General features: G+C 36.4%; 1 protein-coding gene across 2 annotated transcripts in view; it reads right to left on the reverse strand.

The window, feature by feature from the left end:
• PEX5L (peroxisomal biogenesis factor 5-like) overlaps positions 1-24,458 on the reverse strand; it is a 219,844-nt gene that overhangs the window by 132,637 nt on the left and 62,749 nt on the right. The window contains exons 1-2 of one of the 2 annotated variants that reach the window (XM_010855623.1): positions 12,948-13,052; positions 2,757-2,868 (exon numbers count right to left, since the gene is read on the reverse strand). In XM_010855623.1, coding sequence (XP_010853925.1) covers positions 2,757-2,868; positions 12,948-13,016 — 181 coding nt within the window. In that variant the 5' untranslated portion in view covers positions 13,017-13,052. Of the gene's footprint in view, positions 1-2,756; positions 2,869-12,947; positions 13,053-24,458 lie in introns of those variants that run through there. The other variant, XM_010855624.1, reaches the window with a different exon arrangement.

Consider the following 24,458-nt stretch of genomic DNA (forward strand, 5'->3'; position numbering starts at 1 on the left):
CTTTATTTGGAAATAGGGTCATTGGAGGTGTAATTAGTTGAGTCAGATTGGAGGAGGGTGGGTCCCTAATAAAGAGAGGGCTTTCCTGATAGCTCAGCTGGTAAAGAATCTGCCTGCAATGCAGGAGACCCTGGTTCGATTCCTGGGTCGGGAAGATCTGCTGGAGAAGGAAATGGCAACCCACTCCAGTGTTCTTGCCTGGAGAATCCCAAGGACGGGGGAGCCTGGTGGGCTGCCGTCTATGGGGTCGCACAGAGTCAGATACAACTGAAGCGACTTAGCAGCAGCAGCAGCATGGATCAAATTTTGTCCCCCCAAAACTCATATGTTGAAGTTTTCACCCCTGGTACCTCAGAATGTAACTTTATTTGGAAATAGGGTCATTGGAGGTGTAATTAGTTGAGTCAGATTGGAGGAGGGTGGGTCCCTAATAAAGAGAGGGCTTTCCTGATAGCTCAGCTGGTAAAGAATCTGCCTGCAATGCAGGAGACCCTGGTTCGATTCCTGGGTCGGGAAGATCTGCTGGAGAAGGGATAGGCTACCCACTCCAGTGTTCTTGCCTGGAGAATTCCATGGACTGTAAAGTCCATGGGGTAGCAAAGAGTTGGACATGACTGAGCGACTTTCACTAATAAAGAGAGGAAATTTGGACACAGAGACTGCATGCATACTGGGGGACATGCACATACATCATGTGAAGGTTAGAGTTATGCTGCCACAAACTGAAGAGCTACCAGAAGCCAGGAGAGAGGCCTAGAGCAGATCCTTCCCAAGCACCTTCAGAGGGAGCATGGTCCTGATGACACTTCCTCTAGAATTGTGAGACAACAAATCCCTGTTTAATCCACTCATTTTGTGGTATTTTGTCATTGGGGTCCTAAGAAACTGGTACAGAAGGTAATACTAAAGGTACTGGGATCGCAAGAAGTTACACATGCTTTTGATTTTTTCCCTCCAGTATCTCACGGGTCTCTCTGTTATATGTCAGAAAAATCAAGGTGAAAGGCAGCTTTTGAGTTGGAAATTATGTTGCTCTCTCTGGTGAGTCCTTCCTTTGGGACTTAGTTCTTTCATCATGGGGAGATGCAGAGGGTACTGGAATCAAGATCTGAGAATTATGCTTTGTAGCTTTTTCCTAGAACAGCAGGAATTTCTCCATGTATCGATTCTCATGGACTTTCTTGCAATTAGAGACACAGGCTCCTCTGTATTTTTCTGGGGGTTAGCTCAGTTTTGGGGCGGTGAACGCCAGTTTCATAGAAAAGAAGGATTAAGCTGATCTGACAGGATCTGAACTTGTCCTGCCTAAAATGTACCAGGCATAATTTTATTTGCTTGACTACTCAAAGTGATAGTTGAATTTAGAAAATGATTGCTTTGCTGTGATATAGAGAAAGTTACTGCATCTGTAAAGGGAGGTGTTGGTGTTCTGTTTTCACCTGATACCTCACAGTGATGGTAACATCTGTTAGAGCTTACATGGTGTTAGCACTTACATAGATTGCTTCATTTAATCTTCCCAAGTAACCTATGAGATATAGATCTTACTATTATTAGACAGACGAGGAAACAGACTTAGTTATGCAACTTGCCCAAGGACAGGAGCTGCTAAGTGGCAGAGCTCGGGGGGAAATCACAAAGTTTAACTCCACAGACTGTAGGCTACACTCCCACATCAAGTTCCGCTGTCTTGTTTTAGTTACTCTTATTGTTGTAATTTTTAGCATTTCTTAAAAACCACAATTTCCTTCATCTGTGATTTTCCTCACTTACTTAAAAGTATAATAAAACTATGCCAGGAAGCAGCCAGCTGAGGACATGATGGGGAAATGAAACTTTAAACAAGACAGTCTGTAATTATGCTCTCCTTTCCCCTTTAAATTCTCTCCTGTAATCCAACATAACCTTTCTTCTTTGATTCTGTACATCATTCTTTCATCCTTATTTGAACAACATGCCTTTGAATGTGAATGATGATTGAATGAAATCAATGCAGAAAGGTTGCCACTGAACCAGAAGGTGAAAAGCAGTTTTTGAGTCAAATTTGTTGTGGCCTCAAAGTAAGCAGAACTTAGGTGACTTAGTTTTCGCATCTGTGAGAACTGTTAAGTGCAGAGGATGCTAGAGAGGGTGTGATTGATACACTGGTATCCTGTATTCACTCATTGGATGACTACTTATTAGTCCCTATACAGATAGTTTAGTTTGAATACATTTAATTCCAGAACAATGTTCAAATAAATTCTTGTAAGAAGGTAATTCTTGGTTACTTCTTACAAGTAACCCATTTATATGACAACAAATGAAATTCTCTCAATAATATACCAGGTCTCTAGGACATTTTAATTGTCATTTCAATCCACTTGAAAGGGATGTCTATATTTTTATTTTATTAGACTTTCTCATATATAATATTTCCATCCAGAACTTGAAAAAACCTTACTCTGAAAGAAACACTTTTGTTTTAAAGATTTCCTATATGATGTGACTTGAGATGCCATGATGTAAATATGAAAATTGGCACTGAAAAATGATTCATTGCTAACAGTGGTACTCTAATGTTCAGCAAAAGTGGTTGGATAATATCCATTGGCGTTTCTTAAATAAACAAAAGTGATGAACTGGTTTATGTTGAAATAAAGTTTCATCTGGTTGCAAACATTATTCTCCACTTAAAATGCATTGTGGAAAGAAATGTGCATTTTTCTACTGTGAAAATTAACTACTTGAGGATAAGTTAAAAGTGAAAGAATTACCGGCTGTGTTGGACGTTACTGGCCTTGCTATTGCCTCCGATTTGGTTTCACAGAGAAAGTCATCGATGGAGGGGCTCAGGAGGGGTCTGCTTTCTTGCTGTTCATTCACCAGCTGAGAACAAATGAACACAGATGTCAAAGGGCTTTGTCAAAGTCCAGAATCAGATGAATTAAAATGCAGCCTTGCAACAAAATAGGAATAGCAAGCCTACCAAAAAATCAATCAATAAATAATGGGTAGGGGCAAGAAAGGAAAAAAAATAAAGTCAAGGAATGGGGAATAAGCCTTTTAGCACTGTCATATTTTTGATGCAGCAAACTTTAATTTTTAAAGCTCAAGCTTTTTTTCTCCTCCTAGAATGGTTTCAGAATTATTCTCTAATTTCACTATGTAGAATATGACACCTATGGAATCATAGTTCCTGAGGGCCAACCTCACTTTTCACTTGGCCAAAAAGCTCTCACTGAGACCTGGAACAATGGATTCAGACCTTGAGGTGACACATTCTGGTTAGGACTGGTCCGTCAGTTCGTAAGAGCACACACACACGTGTATGGAATAAATGCTCTTTTTCTCCCTCTCTTAAAAAGCTCAAATCACCTAAAGATACACAACCTCCCTTACATTTCCTTGGAAATCTTTTATGCAAATATTTTGAGAAAGTAGAAAATATTGCTATGTTAACTTGACATATATATCAAATATATATATATATTTGTGAAAATCTGCATGTAAAGTAGATTTCTGTCAATTCAAATCAATTGGCTTATTCTCTAATTCAAGAAATCTTTCAGTTTGGTATTTATTAGGTCTCATTATCAGTGGCAGCCAACTATTCACTTTCAATTATTCTGCACTTCTTTGAATCCAAACATTCTTAAGTTCTGTTTCTGTGGTTAAGGGAAAAATTACACCTAAGATACACAAGTGGTTAGGCCCTAAATGAACTGTCCTAGTTTTCCGGGAGTTTCTATCTTGGCCTTTCTTAAAATGGGCATAGTCATCTAGTTTTCTACTTGTTATAAGAAAAAGATGTGCCCAAAAATCTCTAGATTTTTGAAATGCTTATTTGCAAGGCTGTATTTTAGGAGACACATAAAGTAACAAATGAACTGTTTTGAAGTATTGCCAAATCAAAATATGTTCTATGACTCACTTTCACTTCATTATTTCTCTGGCAGTGTTAGTGGTATTATAGCTTAGAGCTTATGGACAATGACAAGAGACTTAGATAATGGTAAATATGGGAAGAAAAATGCAATTCTATCATTGGAGAAGGAGGAATATGGAAACATTTAGTGATTATTTGGGGATGAAAACCAAGAGGCACCTTTAGTAATTTTACACATTCATGCTATTAGCCTAGATAAATCTCAGATCTTCACTACAGTCTAAATTTTGACAGAGTGTTGGCAATTTAATTTTCATACATATTAATTTGTACATTTTATCCAGGGCTAAGAATTAATGCTCATTTTCTTTTGGTGTTCAAGTTACAGAGATAGAAAAAATTTTAATTATTATAAGTTTTAATATTACTGTGTATGTGATGGGTTAGTCACTAAGTCATGTCCAACTCTTTTGCAACCCCATGGACTGTAGCCTGTCGGGCTCCCCTGTCCATGGAATTCTCCAGGGAAGAATACTAGAGTGGCTTGCCATTTCCTCCTCCAGGGGATGTGTATAAAGACTTAACAGATTTCTGTCAATTATCTGAGGTCTGTGTTGGTAGTAACCTTTCTGGGGAATGCTCCTTTAATCCATGAATGAAACTCCTGAGCTTCTTTGCATTTTGTCTTCTGAATTTGAACATTCTTAGATGTCACCCATCCTATTTAAATGATTTTTTTTTTTTTTTTAATGTTGAGGGACTATGGGTCTTCCATGTTTCTGGGATAAAATATATTCAGTTCAGTTCAGTCGCTCAGTCGTGTCCGACTCTTTGCGACCCCATGAATCGCAGCACGCCAGGCCTCCCTGTCTTTTTGTAAATGCCATGGTTTATGCCAGCTCTTCTGAAAGTATGATTAGTTTTCCAGGATCTGTTTTTCATTTATAAGTGGTTCATGTAAAAGCTGTGTTAACACAGTTTCTTAAAGAACCATATATTAAGGTATGTTTCTTGGTAGAACCTGCCCTTTTAACTCTATGTACTTAGTGTCATGAACCCATCTAGTAGGACATCACCATAGTGATGTGGTTCTGATGTTGCAACAATGCCTGCCTCTGGGCTGTGCCATTCTCATGGCTGTCGAGTGACAGCTGGATTCTGCTGTGCTATACACATCATGGAAGATGAAGGTCACCATCAAATATGACCCTGTGCTATACTCGTAGAATTACTTGTAACAGGCTTACATTTATTATGTTGTGCATTCTGATCACTAGGTCTTATTGACCTAGGTCAAAGTGAAAACGTGCAAAAACTCAATACAACTTTGACCTTAAAATATGTATAAATATGTATTGTGATGTCATAACTCTGTCAGCCATTATTTCTCTGAAGAAGTCTGATTTTGTTGATAGATAACTAAGAAAATTTATTCTCTTAGTCATGGTTTTGAGAAATATCAATTATTACGTAAAGATATATAGGTTTACATTTGCACAAAACCGTCCTTATACTTTTTTTTTTTTTACTTTGGATACAATTAAATTCCTTTGTAAATAAAAGGACTATTTCCAAATCACAGTTTTGTGAGTAGACATGTGGAATTTAGACCTAGGTTATCTCTAGTTTCAGAAGACTAGGGTATTAGATTTCTGTAGATACTTTTAATTATAAACACTGAAAAATTACAGTCTAAATTTGATAAAAGTATTCTAGAAAGTAAGACCTTTCCACATAAATATCTAAATGGAAAAATAAAGGAAAGGAAAATTAATGGAAAGACCTGTATTTTTAGGCATCTGCTTTATCAGAAGTAATAGTATTTTATTTATTTACTGAATCTCTCTTCTTGTTCAAACTTCACGCTTATTGTCTAGAAAAAGAACTTCTAGCACTCAGATTTTTTTAGCATAGGAAGAACACCAAAGAGAAGGTTGTTCGGAGAGACCCTAGACAGCTCAAGACTAAAGTGTGGCTTTTCCTTGTAAGGTGTTTTTCATACCTACTGTCTTATTTGTGACCATTTCACCCCTGCATTGGAGTTGTTACATCTGTCCCATTCTCATAATTGAGCTCTTCCCGTGACTTCCTTCCATAGATACATATCAAAGAGGAAACTTCACATGACTTTCTGAGTCTGCTTTTCAAGCTAGAGAACAGTTTAGCTGTCAGGAAATGCTGAGCTTAGAGTAGAGGATTGAGGCAGGGCTCAGGGGTGAAGAAGATGAAGGGCCCAATTTCAGATCTCATGGAAAGGTAATTTGGGAGCTGAAAGTTTTTTGGTTCTGATTGAGATATGGAAGATGAAACAGGAGATATCATGAAAAACACCTTTTCTTATAAGTTCTGAGGTCAGAGGCTATGTCTCTCATATTTATATCCTTCCCAACTTTGAATAGAATGTCTTTATATAAAAGGGGCTCAATCAATGGCTACCAAATAAAAATCTCTCTTAAAAAGTCCTATTCTGAACTGTATCTTCAGTTGGATGAATTTTAAAATCATTATTTTATCCATATTTAGCCCCATTTTCTTTTTATTTGTATAGATAAGAATGACTTTTCACATACTCCTCTCCTGATTTTCAAAAAAATGTATGGCTTTCCTGTGGTGACTTGAGAGTAAGCTAACCTTTTAGTTCCTAGAGGAATATTGTAAATGAATTAAACCCCCCAAATAGTTCCCCTAAGCTTTGCTTCCAAATAGTATACCATTTATTCTGTCTCTATTCATTGGTAGGATATAGGTTATTGACTTTCTCTTAGAATTACTTCCTTGTGTTTGAAAATACTTTATGAACTTACCTCATTTCATCCTTTTGGCACAGAGTATATTGATGTATAAAATAATAAAAGGTGAGTCAAAAGGGTTCAAGTTTTCTTTTTTAAATACTGAGTTGGAGTAATTCAATTTGGGTTCAATCAGATCAAAACTGAGTTAAAATTACTCACTTCATTAGTCGCTAAAGACCTTTGTCTCAAATTTACATTTAAAATTTTCCTTTATTATCCTTCTTTGTCCTCTTTTCAGTATTTAGATTACTTCAAAGGCCTTTCTAATGGTGATAGAATCTTATTTCTCTTTAAGAACCCCAGTCTATTGACACATTGTCTGGTAACCTTTTTCAGTGTTAAGCAGTGAGTGCATTTTTACAGCATCTCCATGTTCCCACACTTTACATAGTTTTATAACCTTGGTTCTATCTGTTTTCCTCCCTCTATACTATAGTCTCTTCAAAGTTAGAGACCTTATCCAATTAATTTTTTTGTCTCATTTAGAAATTTAATAAATGTTGGCTGATTTTATACAGCCCAACTGAATGGCGACTTGTACAAAAGAACGATCGCATAGGCTTTCTCAATTTTGTACTGGGCTTGATCAACTCAGAGAGAGGCCAGTGGTCCTCAGAAATGTTTACTAAATTCCTGGCAAATTTTAAGCCACAAATCTGAGTCCATTTTTCTCCACTGTCACATCACTAAAATGCATGGAAACCTAGAAGTAGATAAAGGAACATTTCCAAATGCGAGGCTTCTACCAGTAAGTCTAAAATGCAGAGTGAATTCTTAATGAGAAAAACTGAAATAAAGGCATGGACCTGCCTCATTGCATCTTTGGAAGCAGGACATGGACCAATGCAAATGTGAAGCTGGTGACACTTCAAGAAATAACACCACTACCTCACTCAGGATTTTAAGTCAGAGATATAAATTTGGAGATTTTGAGGGAAAACTCTTACATGATCAATGGATATGGAAACAAAAGGAAAAAAGACAGGTGAGAACTTGCCTGTAGGAGCTTGTTGTCACTTAGTATTCAAAAGCCTATTGAACTTTTACACCTTCCTTGTAATCATAGGTTGTAAATGACATTCAGTCAAATGCCTTCAACTTACTTATGACTCAGTCAGACCAGCTGATGTGACTAATAGTAGCCACTCAGGACCAAACTGGTTCTTATTTTATATCAATACTGTGTTCAGTGTTGAGCAAAATGCAAACAATATTACCCAGCTTTAATGAATTATTGTCTGTTTTAAAACTTTGTCTAAAAATGCATTTGCCTTAGTTCAACTTGAATTTCCTTAATATAAATGTTAAAAATTAAATTATTAAATTAAAATTAAATTATTATCTGCTCTAAGGAGTATTTTGTTTTTAAATGCTGCCTGCTACTTAAGCTCCATTGCATTAAACATAGCTTATTTTGTGACTTAGGTCTAAGTTTATTTATCTTTAAATAATATATTGCTTAGGTGTTTCATTAAAAAATATAGAGCTAAAGTTTGTGATAGCTTATGTTACTAAGAACTAACTCCAAATTCAAATACATTTTAGGTGACAAAACAAGATCTGTAAAGGATTCATTTTTTATAATTTTACACTTTAGATTGATAATCTTAATCTCTTGTTTTAAAGTAAAATATTGTTTTTTTAAAACATTTTAGTACTTAAAGAATAATTTTAAGTTAAAACATCAAAGCTAATAAAGAACAGTTAACAAATATCTCATATTTATAATGTTGATTAAAAATTTGTAAAAATATACCAGTCTTTTTAACCTTATTTAAATAATAGAAAAAATTAAGATTGTTTTGTTTTTATATAAATAATAACACAAATATGTTTTCAGTAGATACATCTTTATACATTTTGAAAATTCCTTTATTATTTGTACTCTCTTGATTAAAAGTATATGTCATTTGTTAAGTAGATTTTGTTCATAATTTTGTAATTAAATTGTGTATGGCTTTAATTAGTCCTATCCAAGATTAGAAATGTGTGCAAAGCCCATCAAAATAGTCTCCATATTAAAACTAAATTGACTCAATCCATTGAAAAGACAAAACAACTAAATCATTACTATGTACCCTGTAAGTATTCAGCCTTTGAAGGCTTTGTGACAGTAACTCTGCCACCTGATGGAATTGATTTATGAGCTAATAGTACTAATGGCCCTGCCCCATCTCTTGTTCTATAATGGGTCCCAGTGGAATCTGCCTGTAAAGGATAGTCATGTGATAATTTTCAACTCTTTGACTTGCTCTAAATGCCAACCAAATATTTTCCTGCCAGGATAGTTGCTGCTGCTGCTGCTGCTAAGTCGCTTCAGTCGTGTCCGACTCTGTGCGACCCCATAGACAGAAGCCCACCAGGCTCCCCCGCCGCTGGGATTCTCCAGGCAAGAACACTGGAGTGGGTTGCCATTTCCTTCTGCATGCATGAAAGTGAAAAGTGAAAAGGAAGTCGCTCAGTCGTGTCCGACTCTTAGCGACCCCATGGACTGCAGCCTACCAGGCTCCTCCATCCATGGGATTTTCCAGGCAAGAGTACTGGAGTGGGGTGCCATTGCCTTCTCCGGCCAGGATAGTTAGAGCCTTGTAAAATGTGAATCTATTCATGGGGAAATGAACAATTACTGTTTATAACTTGGGTAATACTACTATCAAAGCAGGACAGAGAATATAATTAAAGAAACTGTTTCAAGTTAGTGATAGAAAATCCAAACAAGGCTGTATTTAGCAATCTTGCATTTTTCCAATTAAGGACATTATTCTATCTTTATTAGACACAAAATTAAATCAATATTGAAGTGGGGACAGATAGGAAAACAAAGGCTGAGTTAAAAAAAAAATTCCCTTGACCCAAAGAGGTCTGTAACACATAGTTTTGAGACACAGCAGAAGATGAATTGGCTATACCTTGCTAACAAAAGTATTCAATACCAGGGCAGGTGGTTAAAATGAAAATTTTGAAGGTTCCTAATGAGAGAAAAGTATTCCCTAAAGCCATTTCATTCTCATAAAGAAGAATAAAAATTTTTCTATGATATACTCAATCTTCTGGTACATAGTTTTCCCATCTAGACTGAAACTGGATTTATTTATTCTATTCAATGGAAATATAATGAGAGCCTGGTAATTTAAAATTTTCTAGTAGCCAATTTAAAAACAGTAAAAACAAACAGGTGAAATAATTTTAATAACATTTTATTTACTCCTGTATATCCAAAATATTATCATGTCAACATGTAATCAATGTAAAAATTATTCATGTGATGTGCTTAGTTGCTCAGTCATCTCTGACTCTTTGCAACCCCATGGACTATAGCCTGCCAGGCACCTCTGTCCATGGGTTGCCATGCCTTCCTCCAGGGGATCTTCCAAACCCAGGGATTGAACCCAGGTCTCCTGTATTGCAAGTGGATTCTTTACCATCTGAGCCATCAGGGAAGCCTTAATATGACAGTTTACATTATTTTTCTTTGGACTAAATCCTCAAAATCTGGTGTGTATTTTATACTTACAGCATATTTCAATTCAGGTTATCCACAACCATGTGTGGGCTAGTGGCTATTGTATTGAATAGCACAAGTCTTTATTTCCTGAACTTTATTTCCTCCAAGAATTGATGGTTCACACATTTTTTTCCTTCAAACCTCTCATCAATACACATTTGTTTCCATATTGTTTGATTTAAAGTGTTAGTCTAGGACAGAAGGAACTTAAGCTTCTATGAAGAGCTTGACATATTGTTTGCCAAGAATTACTAATAAAATGAAACAAAAAGAGCAATTCTCAGGGGTCAGACAATTTCTGAGTTCAGGTCACCTGGCCAACTCTTCTGTTTTGTTCAATTTGTTCAGTGTACTATAGATGACTTGACTGGAATATGCTTGGCTAAATCTCTCTAAAAGTAATCCTAAGAATCACATAATACAAAAATGCTTCAATATAAACTACACTTACCAATCTGTGGAATGAACAATTACTAAACTAGTTAGGCACTCAGTGTTTCAAAGACTCATTCTGTATTTGATCAATTATGATTGTCCTGAAGACATTATTGAGACAGCAGCACTTAGCTCCTGACATTTCTGAAATCTGTGAATGAGCACCAGTGATGAAGATGAGTCAGTGTGTCCCGCAGTATGCAGCACTATGTCATAGGAGTTCTACAGGAGACACGGGACAGACATGTGTCAAGACACTAACACATTCACACAAGATAACGAGTAAGAATGTGGTATGGTACACAGATTGGATGCTGTGGTTGCCATGAGAAGTACTCACTTTTTCAGATCATTCTGCTGCTTTTTGGCTTGTGCATGCCACTGGTGCATAGCAGGGAAGAAGCCACTTGTGTGTGGTGGAAAAAGTATATCAACTAATAAAACCGCATTTGACTGGGAAATAATTGTATCACAGCTATCACAGGATTAATTTCACAAAATTATCAACACAATAGGTGCATTACATTTTATGAATCAGAACTCTTCATTTGCTGATTCATAAATTAGCCAGTATGCAACAAGAATATGATGCATCAAAGAAAGCATTAGATCATCTTCATGCAGTAAAATTGTAACTATTACTTCAAAAACAGTTAATGCAACATTAGACAGGGATTAAAGAAGGAACTTGGTACACACAAATATTCTGAATATGAGAAAATGGTAATAATCGCAGTTTCTTTTCTGATTAAAAAAAAATCCAAATTCTTATTTTGCATTAAATTTAGTTTAGGTTATTAAGGTAATTTTGGACATTTGAAAAGGATTATTGGGCACTAGAGCCTGTGCTAAATTCTGATGTCCTGAAATGATTTGTTGCAGCACAATTACGCCAACTGCAAATTTGGATAGGTCTTATCTACTGGTGAATATGGTTCTACCATTAGCCAAGAATTCCAAGTAGTTCTCACCTCCCATAGCATTTACCTGAGGAACTGTGGACTGTATATTTTGGACATGGATTCTACAAAGGGCAGGAAATCAATGTAAAACTGTACATGTTTTACCATGTAAACTAACTAAAGAATGGAGGCCTTGATAAATATCAAGCAAATATCTTTCCAATGATTACTTGTGTCATTGGCAAGAAGCATCTCTTCTTTTGGATAAAAACAAAACAAAAACTAAAAAAGAAAAACTCACAACATAAGATTATCCCAAAGTCCTGGGAATCGTCAATAACTTTTATTATTCCATTTTGATGTAATATGTTATAATTTTCATTACTTACAACATAGTGTTTAGAATAAAATAAAACCACACATGTTGGCAGCAGCTGGGGATGTGATCTGATGCTCTTCTAAAAATAAGTTGCCATAATTTAGCTTTTGATATAAATGCCTTTCATGAGGAATTTAAATGGACATTTTTCTAAATTGAGATATGTTCATATAATTGGAACTGAATCACTGCACTTACTATTGCATTATGGAAAAAAAAAGAAATGTTTAATATAACAATCTAATCTAAATTATAAGATAAATGCAAGTAAAAATATTTTGCATTTAAGAATTTAAAACTGATAGTTCCACAGAGTGGTGATGAGTATATTATACATATGTATGTGGATTTTACAGGGTGTTTCAAAAGTCCCTGAGGACATACAGGATTCACTCTCGGCATGTCTTTGCATACAAATGTAAACCTTTTTATATACTTGTTATAATAAATGCTGAAAATGGCCCTCATGTGCTTTTAATAGAGATGATATTTTTGTTGCCAAGGTCACCAAATAGAAGAGGGATCACAAATGCCATTTTCTGCATGGGGACTCAGGGACTTCTGGCTCATTCCTGTAAATTACTCATCCACATAAATATGTATAGACATATATGTAGTATGCATAGTCACAACATAAATATATTTAACATTTAAGAAAATTTAGATATTCTACTGGTAAACTGACATATGTATGCAATAAAGTTGTATTTATCCACAGGAATTTTTTTTTGGTTGTTGTTGTTCAAATGTACCATTATCTTAATTGTACTTTCCCAAAGTTGTTAACAAGACTCCTTTATAAAGAAGCAACATGTTTTACTTGCACATACATTTTCTTAACTAAAGTTGAGTAATGAAAATTAATATCCACGAATATGTAACTAAATGATGGAATTTTCATTTAAGTAATTTTGGTTTTCATTTTATACTGTATAATTGTTTCATTGAAACTATGTTTTTTAAAAATTGGATCGAGTTAATGTTTTTTTTTTTCTAGTTAAAAATCACAATATCTGATATATTAACATATGTCAGCTTCCTACAGGAACCCTAAGGGTCTGCCCACCTGTGATGTCATAGTAAGGAGGGGCTTTTCTTCAGCAGACTCCTCCCTCGGTATCTCCTTCATCACCATGGCAACAGCCTTATCTGCCGCCCTAGAGCCTTTTCCCTATAACAGTGAAATCAACAATGACTTGTGTCAGGAGAAATCTTTAACTTATTATTTATCACAAGATATTCTAATGTTTAAGAGCAATCCAACATAAATGAAGAGGTAGGCTGCTGCAAGTGAATCTTGAGGCTTTTGGCTGAGGAGAAAACACATGAAATCTGAAAAAAGATTATCTGTGAACTTTTTAGTTAACTACTTTTTCACCTTTACAGCTGACATATTATATTTAATTTTAACATAGTATTTTATATGTATAATATATTTTAAGGCAATTTACATGACGACAATTTTTTTAGCATTGATTTTAAAACACTATGGATTGCCTGTTATGTTCATTTAAAATTATTCCTGTATAATCTCTAAGTGTTTTAAATGACAGTAAGGAGTCTAGGATAGGGATTAGGATCAGGGTCTCACTCCCACAGAGGAATTTTGCTGGGTGGTCTCTAGTGTCTGTCACTTTTGATTGGATTGGGCACAAAAAATAAATGTGTCATAAAACCTCTGAAAATTGTTCAGCAGCCTAAAGTCACAGAAATTCACCCAGCTTGTTTATTTTGGGGAGGTACTATGGAAAAAAATGCAACTCTCAATGTTCTTGAGATAAAAAAATGTTAATAGAATTTTAGAAATGTCTTTTAATTGGAGAATCTCATAAATTCACATGTAAATAAAGGATGATTAATAATAGAGGCACTGATATACTGATATGTACAATTTTTTGGTCTCACACAAACATAATTATGGACTGTAAGGGGTATGCTGGCTTTCTATGGTTTTAGTTTATTATGTTTTTGAGGGTACATAGGGCATAATAGAAAAAAAACAAACAGAAAACAAAATATCACCTTCCCAACCCAATTAGCAACATCTCATACTATGTAAAAATTAAATCATCTTTAAGCACTTTAAAAACAAAAACTTCCACTGTCCTTGGTCTGTGGGCAGAGCCTCCCTGGAGAAAACAACCTTATACTAGGTACAATGTGACTATCTGTGTTGCAAATTTATGTAAAATACAGATGCAGCATACAGAGATACCATAGGCCAGGAAACAAAAATGGACATATGAGGGTCCGTTGTCTGAAAGGAAGTTAAGAGCTAGGGTCAATATTAACTCCAAAGATTAATAAATCTTGATAGTCTCTATGCAACTAAAAAGGATAGACTTACATTATTATCTTTGGTTTGCACAGGGCTTTAAGTATTTAGAAGTTAGGTTGACTCTAGGAAGCAGAATATCCATTTTTTCAAGCGTTGCCTTTCTAAAATGTAATGAGCGGCAGTTTTTATTTATGAGAACCAAGAAAAACTTTGTCTAGTTACTACATTTAAAACTGTGTGAATCTCTTTACTATGCTGAAAGCTTGTTTCTTTGGTTTGTTAACTTAAGAACTAGCATTATTGAACAATAATGTGTTATTTCTACAATATAATATCAACTATTAGAGATTTTATTGAGCAGATATAACAGCAGTAATTTTCTTAAGTGTTCTGAAAAGTTTATATGGCTACAATGCTTAGATTAATTGAATTCTGGAAGAATAAAGGGAAACAGTGGTTAACTGTATAACAAATCGGGGTACGTAACGATCCCAGGTGTTTCCTTTAGTAAAGCACTGTCAACTTCCTAATATACATACAGTTCTGAATTCTGGAAAATGATCCATGGCACTGCTAAGCTATTTGACATGTTTTCAACATGTAAAAATTACTTGGATAAAACATTATATACAATAAGATCAGTATGTCTTTATAAGCTACACTCATTTACAAACTTTATATAGTTTAACATATTTTTGCAGCGTATTTTTTCAAAAGAGCAAAATCATTTGTGAAGAATTTTTTCCATGCTCCGAGAAGTGTAATAATATAGCAATAAACAAAGTGGCATGCTTATATTAAATTCCTAATATATTTTAAAAACATATCTAATGTTACAAGTTATAATTGAAAAAATAATAATTCAGATTCTTTCCTTGGGCTAAGAAATAAAATCAATTGATAAGCATCTCAAAAAATTTCAGGTCGGTATTTCAATATACTATTTATTTGAAATGCTACCAATCCGTAAACAATGTATAGGTATTTTTCACATGTGCAACTATAATAGCTAGAATTAGCAACGGACATGCCATTTCACTAAAACAAAACCAAACCAAAACAAAAATTAGTCCTTTCATGCTGAACTCTAGAACAAAGCAGTGGTCAGCTAGAAAGGATATATAATAAACACATGCGGTGCTTTTTATTTCTTGCAGAAAAACCCACCAAAGCCAGGGTCAGGTCACTTTTTTGAAGACAGTGCCACTTTTTCTTCAAGGTTACACCTACTACCTGAAAAAAGTCATGACACCCGGGTTAGTGCCTGCTAGCAACTTTGTTTCCTTTACAGCCTCTTGGCTTTTGAGTTATTACCTGATGAACTTCACTGTTTCAGAAGTGTGGTACAGCTCCAGAACAGAGTGGGAAGGTTGGCCACGTGACATGTCCACAGTTCAGACAGAGCGTCTAAAACCACTGCCAAGTCATGTGAACGCACTTACATGTCAAAGCAAGATCCCCCCAGGTCATATTGCCACTTAAAAATTAAAATCAAGATTTTATCTTAAAATCAAGCTGTGTTATTTCTGACTTGTCCATTTATCTTGTGGGATAATGCTTCTAGAATTCAGAATCTGGTAGGTAACTGAGTTGGCAATTCATGAAACTATACAACTTGGCTTATCAGCAGCTCTGTAGGACTAACAGTAATACAACTGCACACGTTTTACTTTTCTTTTTTAAATTCAGTGACTTAAAACATTGTAAGAAAGAAATACACATAGTTATTCATACTTCAAGTTCAATTTTTTAAATATAACTACACCAAAAGATCAATATTAATCTATTATTTGAAACAACATGAGGACAGCAAAAAGGAAATATATACTGACTATACACTCAAGCATATAAATGGGTTTAGATTACATTAAGCCAGTATGCTTGTACATCATTCTAGCCACAACAGAAAGGAACAGTGAAACTTTGTAAGTTGATTTTCACATCATGACACCCTCCAGAAATTATATCAGCCCATTTCTTTTCAAATAATACTTCAAAATCACCTTTTTCCACTTGCTCATTTAATCTCTTGAGATATTTTTGACTGGAAAACAGTATCAGCATAAAGGGAAATGTCTTTCATTTTGCGTGATTTGCTAGAGAAAATTCTTTGATTTTTTAAAGTTTCTTTATCATTTTGTTTGTTCACAAATGAAATATATAAAATAGTAGCTTTTCTAAGAAATAATAATTCTTGAGAATAATCTTTTAATTTCTATTAGAACACCAGGCATAAATGAATAAAACACAGGGAGTACAGTAATGACACTAACGTTTATTATGAAAACTCAATTTTGTCCCACTTCTATTTTTTTAATATAGAATGTAAGAAACAGAGTAGATGGGATTCTCCAGGCAAGAATACTGGAGTTGGTTGCATTCCCTTCTCCATGGGAGCTTCTGACCCAGAGATGGAACCCAGGTCTCCTGCATTGCAGGAGGATTCTGTTACTATCTGAGGCACCAGGGAAGCCCTAGAAAACACCGGAAGTCACAGAATCTTAGGCTGGGTATCAGGCTGTGAAGGTATCAGGTATCCTCAGATGAGGTGCTGGCTCCAGGTCTGTCTTGCAGAGAAGGGATCTAACCTCTTTGGAGAAGCTACTGTGTGCTGAGCATGCTGCTGGGTGTTTTGCATGTTTTTATTGATTTGATCTCATGAGAACTCTGTGGGCTAGATGATATTATTGTCTTTGCTAGACAGTTGTGGGCTTTGAGGCTCAGAGACAGTACAGTGTGATTTAGCCAAGGCCTCAGAGCTAATCCAGGATGGGAACCCAGACCCACCTCCCAGCCTGTGTGCTTCCTCGTCTACCACTCTGCTCTCTCTCCATCTGGCTTTGTGAGGTGGAAATGGTCAGTAAGAATTAGCCACCCACAACTTCACTCATGAGCACATTTCTAAAAAAGTGTGTTTGTTTCAACTATTTCACAGAAAACCAACCTAAGCATCTCACGTATACACACTTCTTTCTGTTCTGTAGATCTTAATAGAGATTTATAAGTTTTAGCATCTCTCTAATTCTTTTTAAATGCTAACTCAATGCCACTAAATACCATGTTTACTAGAATTATCCTGAGATCTATTTTGGACACATGAAATAAAGTAATTTCAGAGTGACTCAGTACATCATCAGCAATTTTGTAGTTGCTGCTACTATGGAATTTGTAACTTAAACATCATTTTTATCATTGTTTTAAGGATAAACTACAATCAGGTTTACAAGTATGAATGCATTGAATATATTTTCCTCATACATAACATATATATAAGCAAATACCTGCCATTTGGGTCATTTTAGCACAACTGTTTGAAATGAACTGATATTCAGTATTGCATATGTTGAAAAATTATATATCTCATAAGCTCCAGACCCTGGACTTACATGCACAAACTGGTCACAAAAAGGCTAATTTCTGATGGCTATTCTTGTTGCTTATATGCAGAGCCAGGATAACCTTTTTTACTTGAGAAGGTAAATGTCATGGAAAGTGTCATGCTCTCTTCAAACTTCTCTTTCAACACAGGAAAATGTCAGAGCAATATTCCTTGAATGGTGGCGATCTCTGCCTACCACATTATGTCCTTTCCTAGTTGTGTGTTCCTGTGGATTTCCTCCAACATAGAGTAGGGCTTAAACCATTCTATTACAGTAACATTTAACTCATTCCCTTCTTCCCCCGTCAACAAAATTTTTTGTAAATTTTAAAATTTACAAGTAGAACTAAATCTGAACATACTGGTCAATCGTTGTTTCTAAACATCCTGAAGGAAGCACAGATCTGGATGTAAATAATTGGGAAGCACGGACAGAATTCTCTCTTTTCTTAATTAGTGACTCATATGTGGAATTCACAAATCATAATGAATTCACCACTGGTTCATGATTTGTTTATAGCTGGAAATAATTTGATTATTGATTCTTTATTAAGGGTAGTCAAGTTGCAGTAAAGAAATTGATGCCTTTAGTTAAAATAATGTCACATGGCATTTAAAAGAAGGACATTTAGTTGATTCTCCATATCTTTCTTACTATCTTTTTTGTTTTCACTGTAGCATTGTTTTTTTCCAGATGACTCTCCAAACCATCACCTTTTCCATGAAGTCTTCTGGTGTGAATGAGGACTGATTCTAATTACATTCTATGATATAACTCCCATGGGGCTCCCCTGGTGGCTCAGTTGCTAAAGACTCTGCCTGCCAGGCAGGAGACCCCGGTTCAATCCCTGGGTTGGGAAGATCCCTTGGAGAGGGAATGGCAAACCACTCCAGCATTCTTGCTTGGTAAATCAAGAAGTTACCAATACCATGCACAGAGGAGCCTGATGGACTACAGTTCATGGGGTTGCAAGAGTCAGACACAACTTAGCAACTAAACCACTACCATATAACTCCTATATCTTCAGTTTGTGTTATTTGGTACTTTTTGCTGTATGTGGTATATGTGTATGTGGTGATGGGAGAGCCATGGACAACAATCTCCTTAATTCTAAACCTCCACACATGAAAGTCCCTGGGATTTTAAGCTCTCTGCATGCACACTCATTGTCCTTGGCCTGAATGATTGCTGTAGGGGGATCTTCATGACTTCTATAGGTCTTCAAACTTTTGCTTTAATGGGACCTTTTTTCCATAAAAAATGTAGAAGGTTGTATTTTATGACTAAGCTGTATCAAGAAAAAACATAATCCAGACCAGATTTGTTATTAATATTACAAATTCCTTATTATAATAGTCATTTGAGGGATTCTGATTTTTAAGACTGATACAATGAAAGCATTTTCATGGGTCCTGAGGAGTATCTTGGGCCTTCTGAATTGTGTTCACTGTGCCTAGTATGCTAGTTGACCCTGGGTTACTGTCTTCTCAACAGCCAGGGTGCTATCCCTGGAGCTGCTCTCTGTCCCACCTCTGGGTGGCCCATTTTGGCAGTGACTGCTTCCACCACCCCCTCAGCACTTCCATCACAGCTGTTCCTGCCCTAACAGGTCCCTAACCACCACTCTTGCTCTTACTATTCTTATTAGCATTCAAAGAATCTCCCCTAAAAGCAGTCAAAAATCATAATGGGTGCCCAATCAGTAGCTCTCATCTTGTAGTTCTTAAAACACACTCAGAAAACTTGGAACATTTAGTCCTGAAGCAGAACACACTTGCGTGTAAAACTGATGGTGACTCTTAAACTGTTGTCTCTCCCCAGAAAATTAGGCCTCAGCACTTTAGTCTCTCCCGCCTCAGAGTGTCTTCTTGACCATCCAAGAGTACTTTTGAGGAAGCGAGTCAGTATCTCTTTTTTAAAAAAACAAATCAGCCTTCAGTGACCAGAGTCACCAATTGATTCCAAAACACTCCTTATCATTTTTTCTAATTACACTTAGAAAAGGGACCTGGGTCTCTTGAGGAACAGAATTGCCCCATACCCAAAATTTCTGAGTTGTACATGCAGATTAAGCTTCTCCTGGGCACCTTGCTATATAATCCTTCATTGAGAAAAAAGGTTCTGTGACTGTTTTATCAATGGAACTACCTTGTGTGAGCAAAGGTTGTGCTTGTTTCTTTTGAACTACTTGCATTATTTGGTATAGTGATAAGAGACTCAAGTTTACTCAGTATATACAAGTAACTATTAAAAACCTTTGCAAATTATTTAAGGTATTGAAATCACATAATATGGCCAAATTTGACAGAAGGTGATTTTGAATTACATAAAAAGTCTGAATTAGACATTTAAAGAAATGAAATAGTTTCAAGTATCTAAATAAAAATTCATTAAAATTAATAAAGTGTTGCCAAGTAAAGATGCTTAAAATTGGCTCTGAAGGACAGATAAGACTTCCTTCTAATTAATAAGATCCATTTGCTCACAATTTACCATTTGTTTGTTCTCTGGAGAAGATTAAACATTCCCCATCTCACTCCCACCTTACCCCCAGGCTTATTTACTCTGCTTAGCGAGCTTTCTTGACAAAAGGTCAAAGTCACAACACTTAGTTCCCCTATCATCTATAACAGTTCTCAATTAGTGAAGTTTTATTATTAGGCTTACTCTGATTAATGTCGCTCTAAATTATTTGGAACCTATTTCACCTTAATATTGAGCGTATTTTTAAGCAAAATGACTGAAAACATAAAATCCTAAAGATTATTTTGTTATTTTTTTTCTTTTCAAATACAAGCACTCCAGACTTGTATCTGATGTGCACAAATGGATGGATGTCCAACACTTAAGAGAAAGTAAGGTGTTATGAGAATCATACATCACCAGCATGGATAATTGCTTAAACTCTGTTGAATCAGTGATGTTTTAGGGCATAGGGGGAGGTGAGAAAAGGTCTATTCCTGGAAGGGGTTAGGGAAGAGGTATTCAGGTCTGGTTTCTAAGTGTTTGTAGTTAGCCAAGGTGATGTCCTATACAAGATAGTAGAATGTGGAAGACTAGGGGGAAGGAAACTCGGCAGGAACCATGTACAAAACACTGATTTATCATTTCTGTCTTTCCCATTTATTCCTGATTGGAAAGTTTTCCAAAGGAAATATAATGAATAAGAATCCCTGTAGGTAAATATGTGGTTAAGACCATGAAACAGTTCCCTTGAACTGATTACCCATGAAACTCTTTTTCTTTTCAGTGATTAGATGCATCCCCCAACTTCTTGGGCTTTCCCGGTGGCTCAACGGTAAAGAATATGCCTGCAGTGAAGGAGATAAAGGAGATGAGAGTTTGATCCCTGGGTCAGGAAGATCTCCTGGAAGAGGAAATGGCAACCCACTCCAGGATTCTTGCCAGGGAAATCCTATGGACAGAGGAGCCTGGCAAGCTATAGTTCATGGGGTCACAAAGAGCTGGACACAATTGAGCACATACACACATCCTAACTTCTTGCCCCTAGTAAGTAAAATCTATTTATTGTGGCTCAGACAGTAAAGAATCTGCCTGCAATGCAGAAGATGTGGGTTTAATCCCCGGGTTGGGAAGATCCCCTGGTGAAGAGAATGGCTACCCACTCAAGTATCCTTGCCTGGAGAATCGCATGGACAAAGGAGCCTGGCAGGCTACAGTCCATCAGGTTGCAAAGGGGTGGACAGGACTGAGTGACTAACACTTTCACTTCTTTTTTTTTTTCCAAGTCAAAAGAAGGAGTTCCATTCCTCTACCAAATTGGAAGCCTTTAAATGTTGACTGTTGTTATCTTAGAGCATAGAAATTGAATCCCACCTCCTTTAAAAATAGATGTAATTACCATATGGTAAATGTATTATTACCAAAGTTTTGAATTTGAGAAAGCAAATTTATGCAGATGTCATGAGGTAGAATTGTACTTTGTCCATTTTATTTCTAGAGAAGGACTTGTAACTAGTGAACTTGAATTCCCCTTTATGAATATTTCAGGCAAATTCTATTACTAATTTATGAATAAGAGCTGTGGACTTGGAATCCGACTATTCAGTAGCCTTCTTTGTAGCTTTAATCATTTTCTGGCAGGTGCAAGTGTTTTACTAGTTTGTTCTCCAGTCACCAAATGCCCCAGTTTTGTTGATATAACTTAGGAAAACTAAATTACAGAAACTAGGTTAAATTCACAAGCTACTAGCCAAAAAGTTCTGAGCTAAGGGTACTCCATCTACCTGACTTACCTGAAACAGCTCTAAGAGACAAGCTGAGGCTTTCACCATTTCTGTTCTAATATTATGAATCAGACTGTAGTGTCTCTGCTTATCTTGATAGTCCTCTGGGGGTCATACACAATATCTGAGTTGGCTCCTCCCTGATGCCTTCTGGTTCCTTAAAAGGATTAACAGTTTTTCTTATTCTCTGGAGAGGAGCTAGGGAAAGTATGAAGAGACCTTGGAGTGGGGAACCCCAGTCACTGAGTGGCCATGAGATTGACAGTGTATAGAGCCAGTTAAGCATCCATGGTCAATGGAAGGGAACAAAGGATGGCCATGTGGCATGTTGGCACCAATACTGGGACTGGAGTCAGAAGACAGAAGTTTCAAACCTCAGCTCTGCCTTTTATAAATTATTCTCTCTAAGGCTTCATTTTACCTTCTGAAAATAGGATAGAAATCCTACCTAGCTACTTCATAAATTTGTGAGAATTAAATGAGAGTATGTATGAAAGCACTTCCACAATGCCTGGCAATGGTAGGTACTCGATAAATATTAGTCATGTATAGATATGAGAGTTGGACTATAAAGAAAGCTGAGCACCAAATAATTGATGCTTTTGAACTGTGGTGTTGGAGAAGACTCTTGAGAGTCCCTTGGACTGCAAGGAGATTCAACCAGTCAATCCGAAAGGAAATCAGTCCTGAATATTCACTGGAAGAACTGATGCTGAAGCTGAAACTCCAATACTTTGGCTACCTGATGGGAAGAACTGACTCATTTGAAAAGACCCTGATGCTGGGAAAGATTGAAGTTGGGAGGAGAAGGGGATGACAGAGGATGAGATGGCTGGATGGCATCACCGATGAGATGGACATGAGTTTGAGTAAGCTCCGGGAGTTGGTGATGGACAGGGAAGCCTGGTGTGCTGCAGCCCATGGGGTCGTAAAGAGTTGGACACGACTGAGTGACTGAACTGGACTGAACTGTGACTGCTGAGTTCATGGACTCTGTGGTCTAAGTGTCCTTATGAAGTAGGTAGCAAAAGATACAACATTGTGTTTGTGCGATTCATCCATGGAGTAAGTAGCAATAGTTATTACATTCCCTCCTCTGTATAGTGTTTCATTATCTGAATATACCGCAATTTATATATTCAACTGTTGATGGACATTTGGGTTGTTTGTAGTTTTTGGTTATTAGAGACAACACTGGAATGAACTTGAGTTCAGACGCTAAAAGGAACAAAAGAAGGGCAGTAGGTATGAAAGTAGTAAAGGTATTTCAGTAACAGCAACAGAGGCAGAGAATAATCACAGCATGGATAAGAGACCAGGGTTGGGACAACCCACATCAAAAAGGACTAATAAGGCACAGAAATCAAGGATCCAATGCAAGACTGGGATGCTGAATCTAGCCACCAGGGATAATGAGAAACCAGTTTTTAAAGGGTTGAGATTATAATTGTTATGGTCTGAATTATGTCCCTCCAAAATTCATACACTGAAGGCCTAACCCCCTAGAAGCTCTGAATGTTACAGTATTTGGAGTCAAGATCTTTATTAAAGTGGTAATTAAGTTAAAATGGAGTATTGATGTTAGGGTAGGTCCTAATCCAATATGATTGGTATTCTTATAAGAAGAAATTAGGACACAGAAGGAAGGTTATATGGAGACACCAGGAAAAGACAGTCATCTATAAGCCAAGAAAACTGCAGAAGAAACCAATCCTTCTCTGACCTTAATCTCAGAATTCTAGTCTTCAGAACTGTGAGCAAATAACTTTCTGTTGTTTAAGCCACCCAGCCTGTGGCACTTTGTTATGGATTCCTAGTAAACTATTACAATAATGAAACAACTCCCTGTCATTACAAAGTAATCTTACTTTTGTATCTAAGTAAACTGTTTAAAAATATCCAAAGACAATTCAATTACAAGTTTATTTTATTTTAAGCTTCTCAGTTAATTTCTTCTGTGATTCCTAATCTGATCAAAAGGACTTCTTAGATATAGGAAACTAGAAATGCTCAACCCAGGTGGCCAAAATTGCCACTTTAGTGATATCCCATCTGGGACTATGACCTAAGTAATTGTCAGGAAGTATTGCCTACAAGAAATTCAAATGAAGACTATGCCTCAAGTGGAGTGGTCAGCCAGTGCCAACAGGTGTTATGTGTTCATTCCCAAACTTGAATTGAGCTTCTAGCCTCATGACCTCAGATTATACATTTAGAACTTCTTGAAAAGAATTTTCTTGTGAAAAACAAATTTCTTTTGATTTTGAAATCTGAATGCTTCCAAATTTTTAAATTAATTCCCATTAAAAGTTTATTAAATTATATAACTTTTAGAGACTTCAATTAGATAATACATACATCAGCTAAATATCAACATATAATGTTGCTGCTGCTGCTGCTGCTAAGTTGCTTCAGTCGTGTCCGACTCCGTGCAACCCCATAGCCAGCAGCCCACCAGGCTCCCCAGTCCCTGGGATTCTCCAGGCAACAACACTGGAGTGGGTTGCCATTTCCCTCTCCAATGCACGAAAGTGAAAAGTCAAAGTGAAGTCGCTCAGTCGTGTCCGACTCTTAGCGACCTCATGGACTGCAGCCTACCAGGCTCCTCCATCCATGGGATTTTCCAGGCAGGAGTACTGGAGTGGGGTGCCATTGCCTTCTCCCAATATATA

The sequence above is a fragment of the Bison bison genome, unplaced genomic scaffold (genome assembly GCF_000754665.1).
Source record: "Bison bison bison isolate TAMUID 2011002044 unplaced genomic scaffold, Bison_UMD1.0 scf7180017864367, whole genome shotgun sequence".
Lineage (NCBI taxonomy): Eukaryota > Metazoa > Chordata > Mammalia > Artiodactyla > Bovidae > Bison > Bison bison.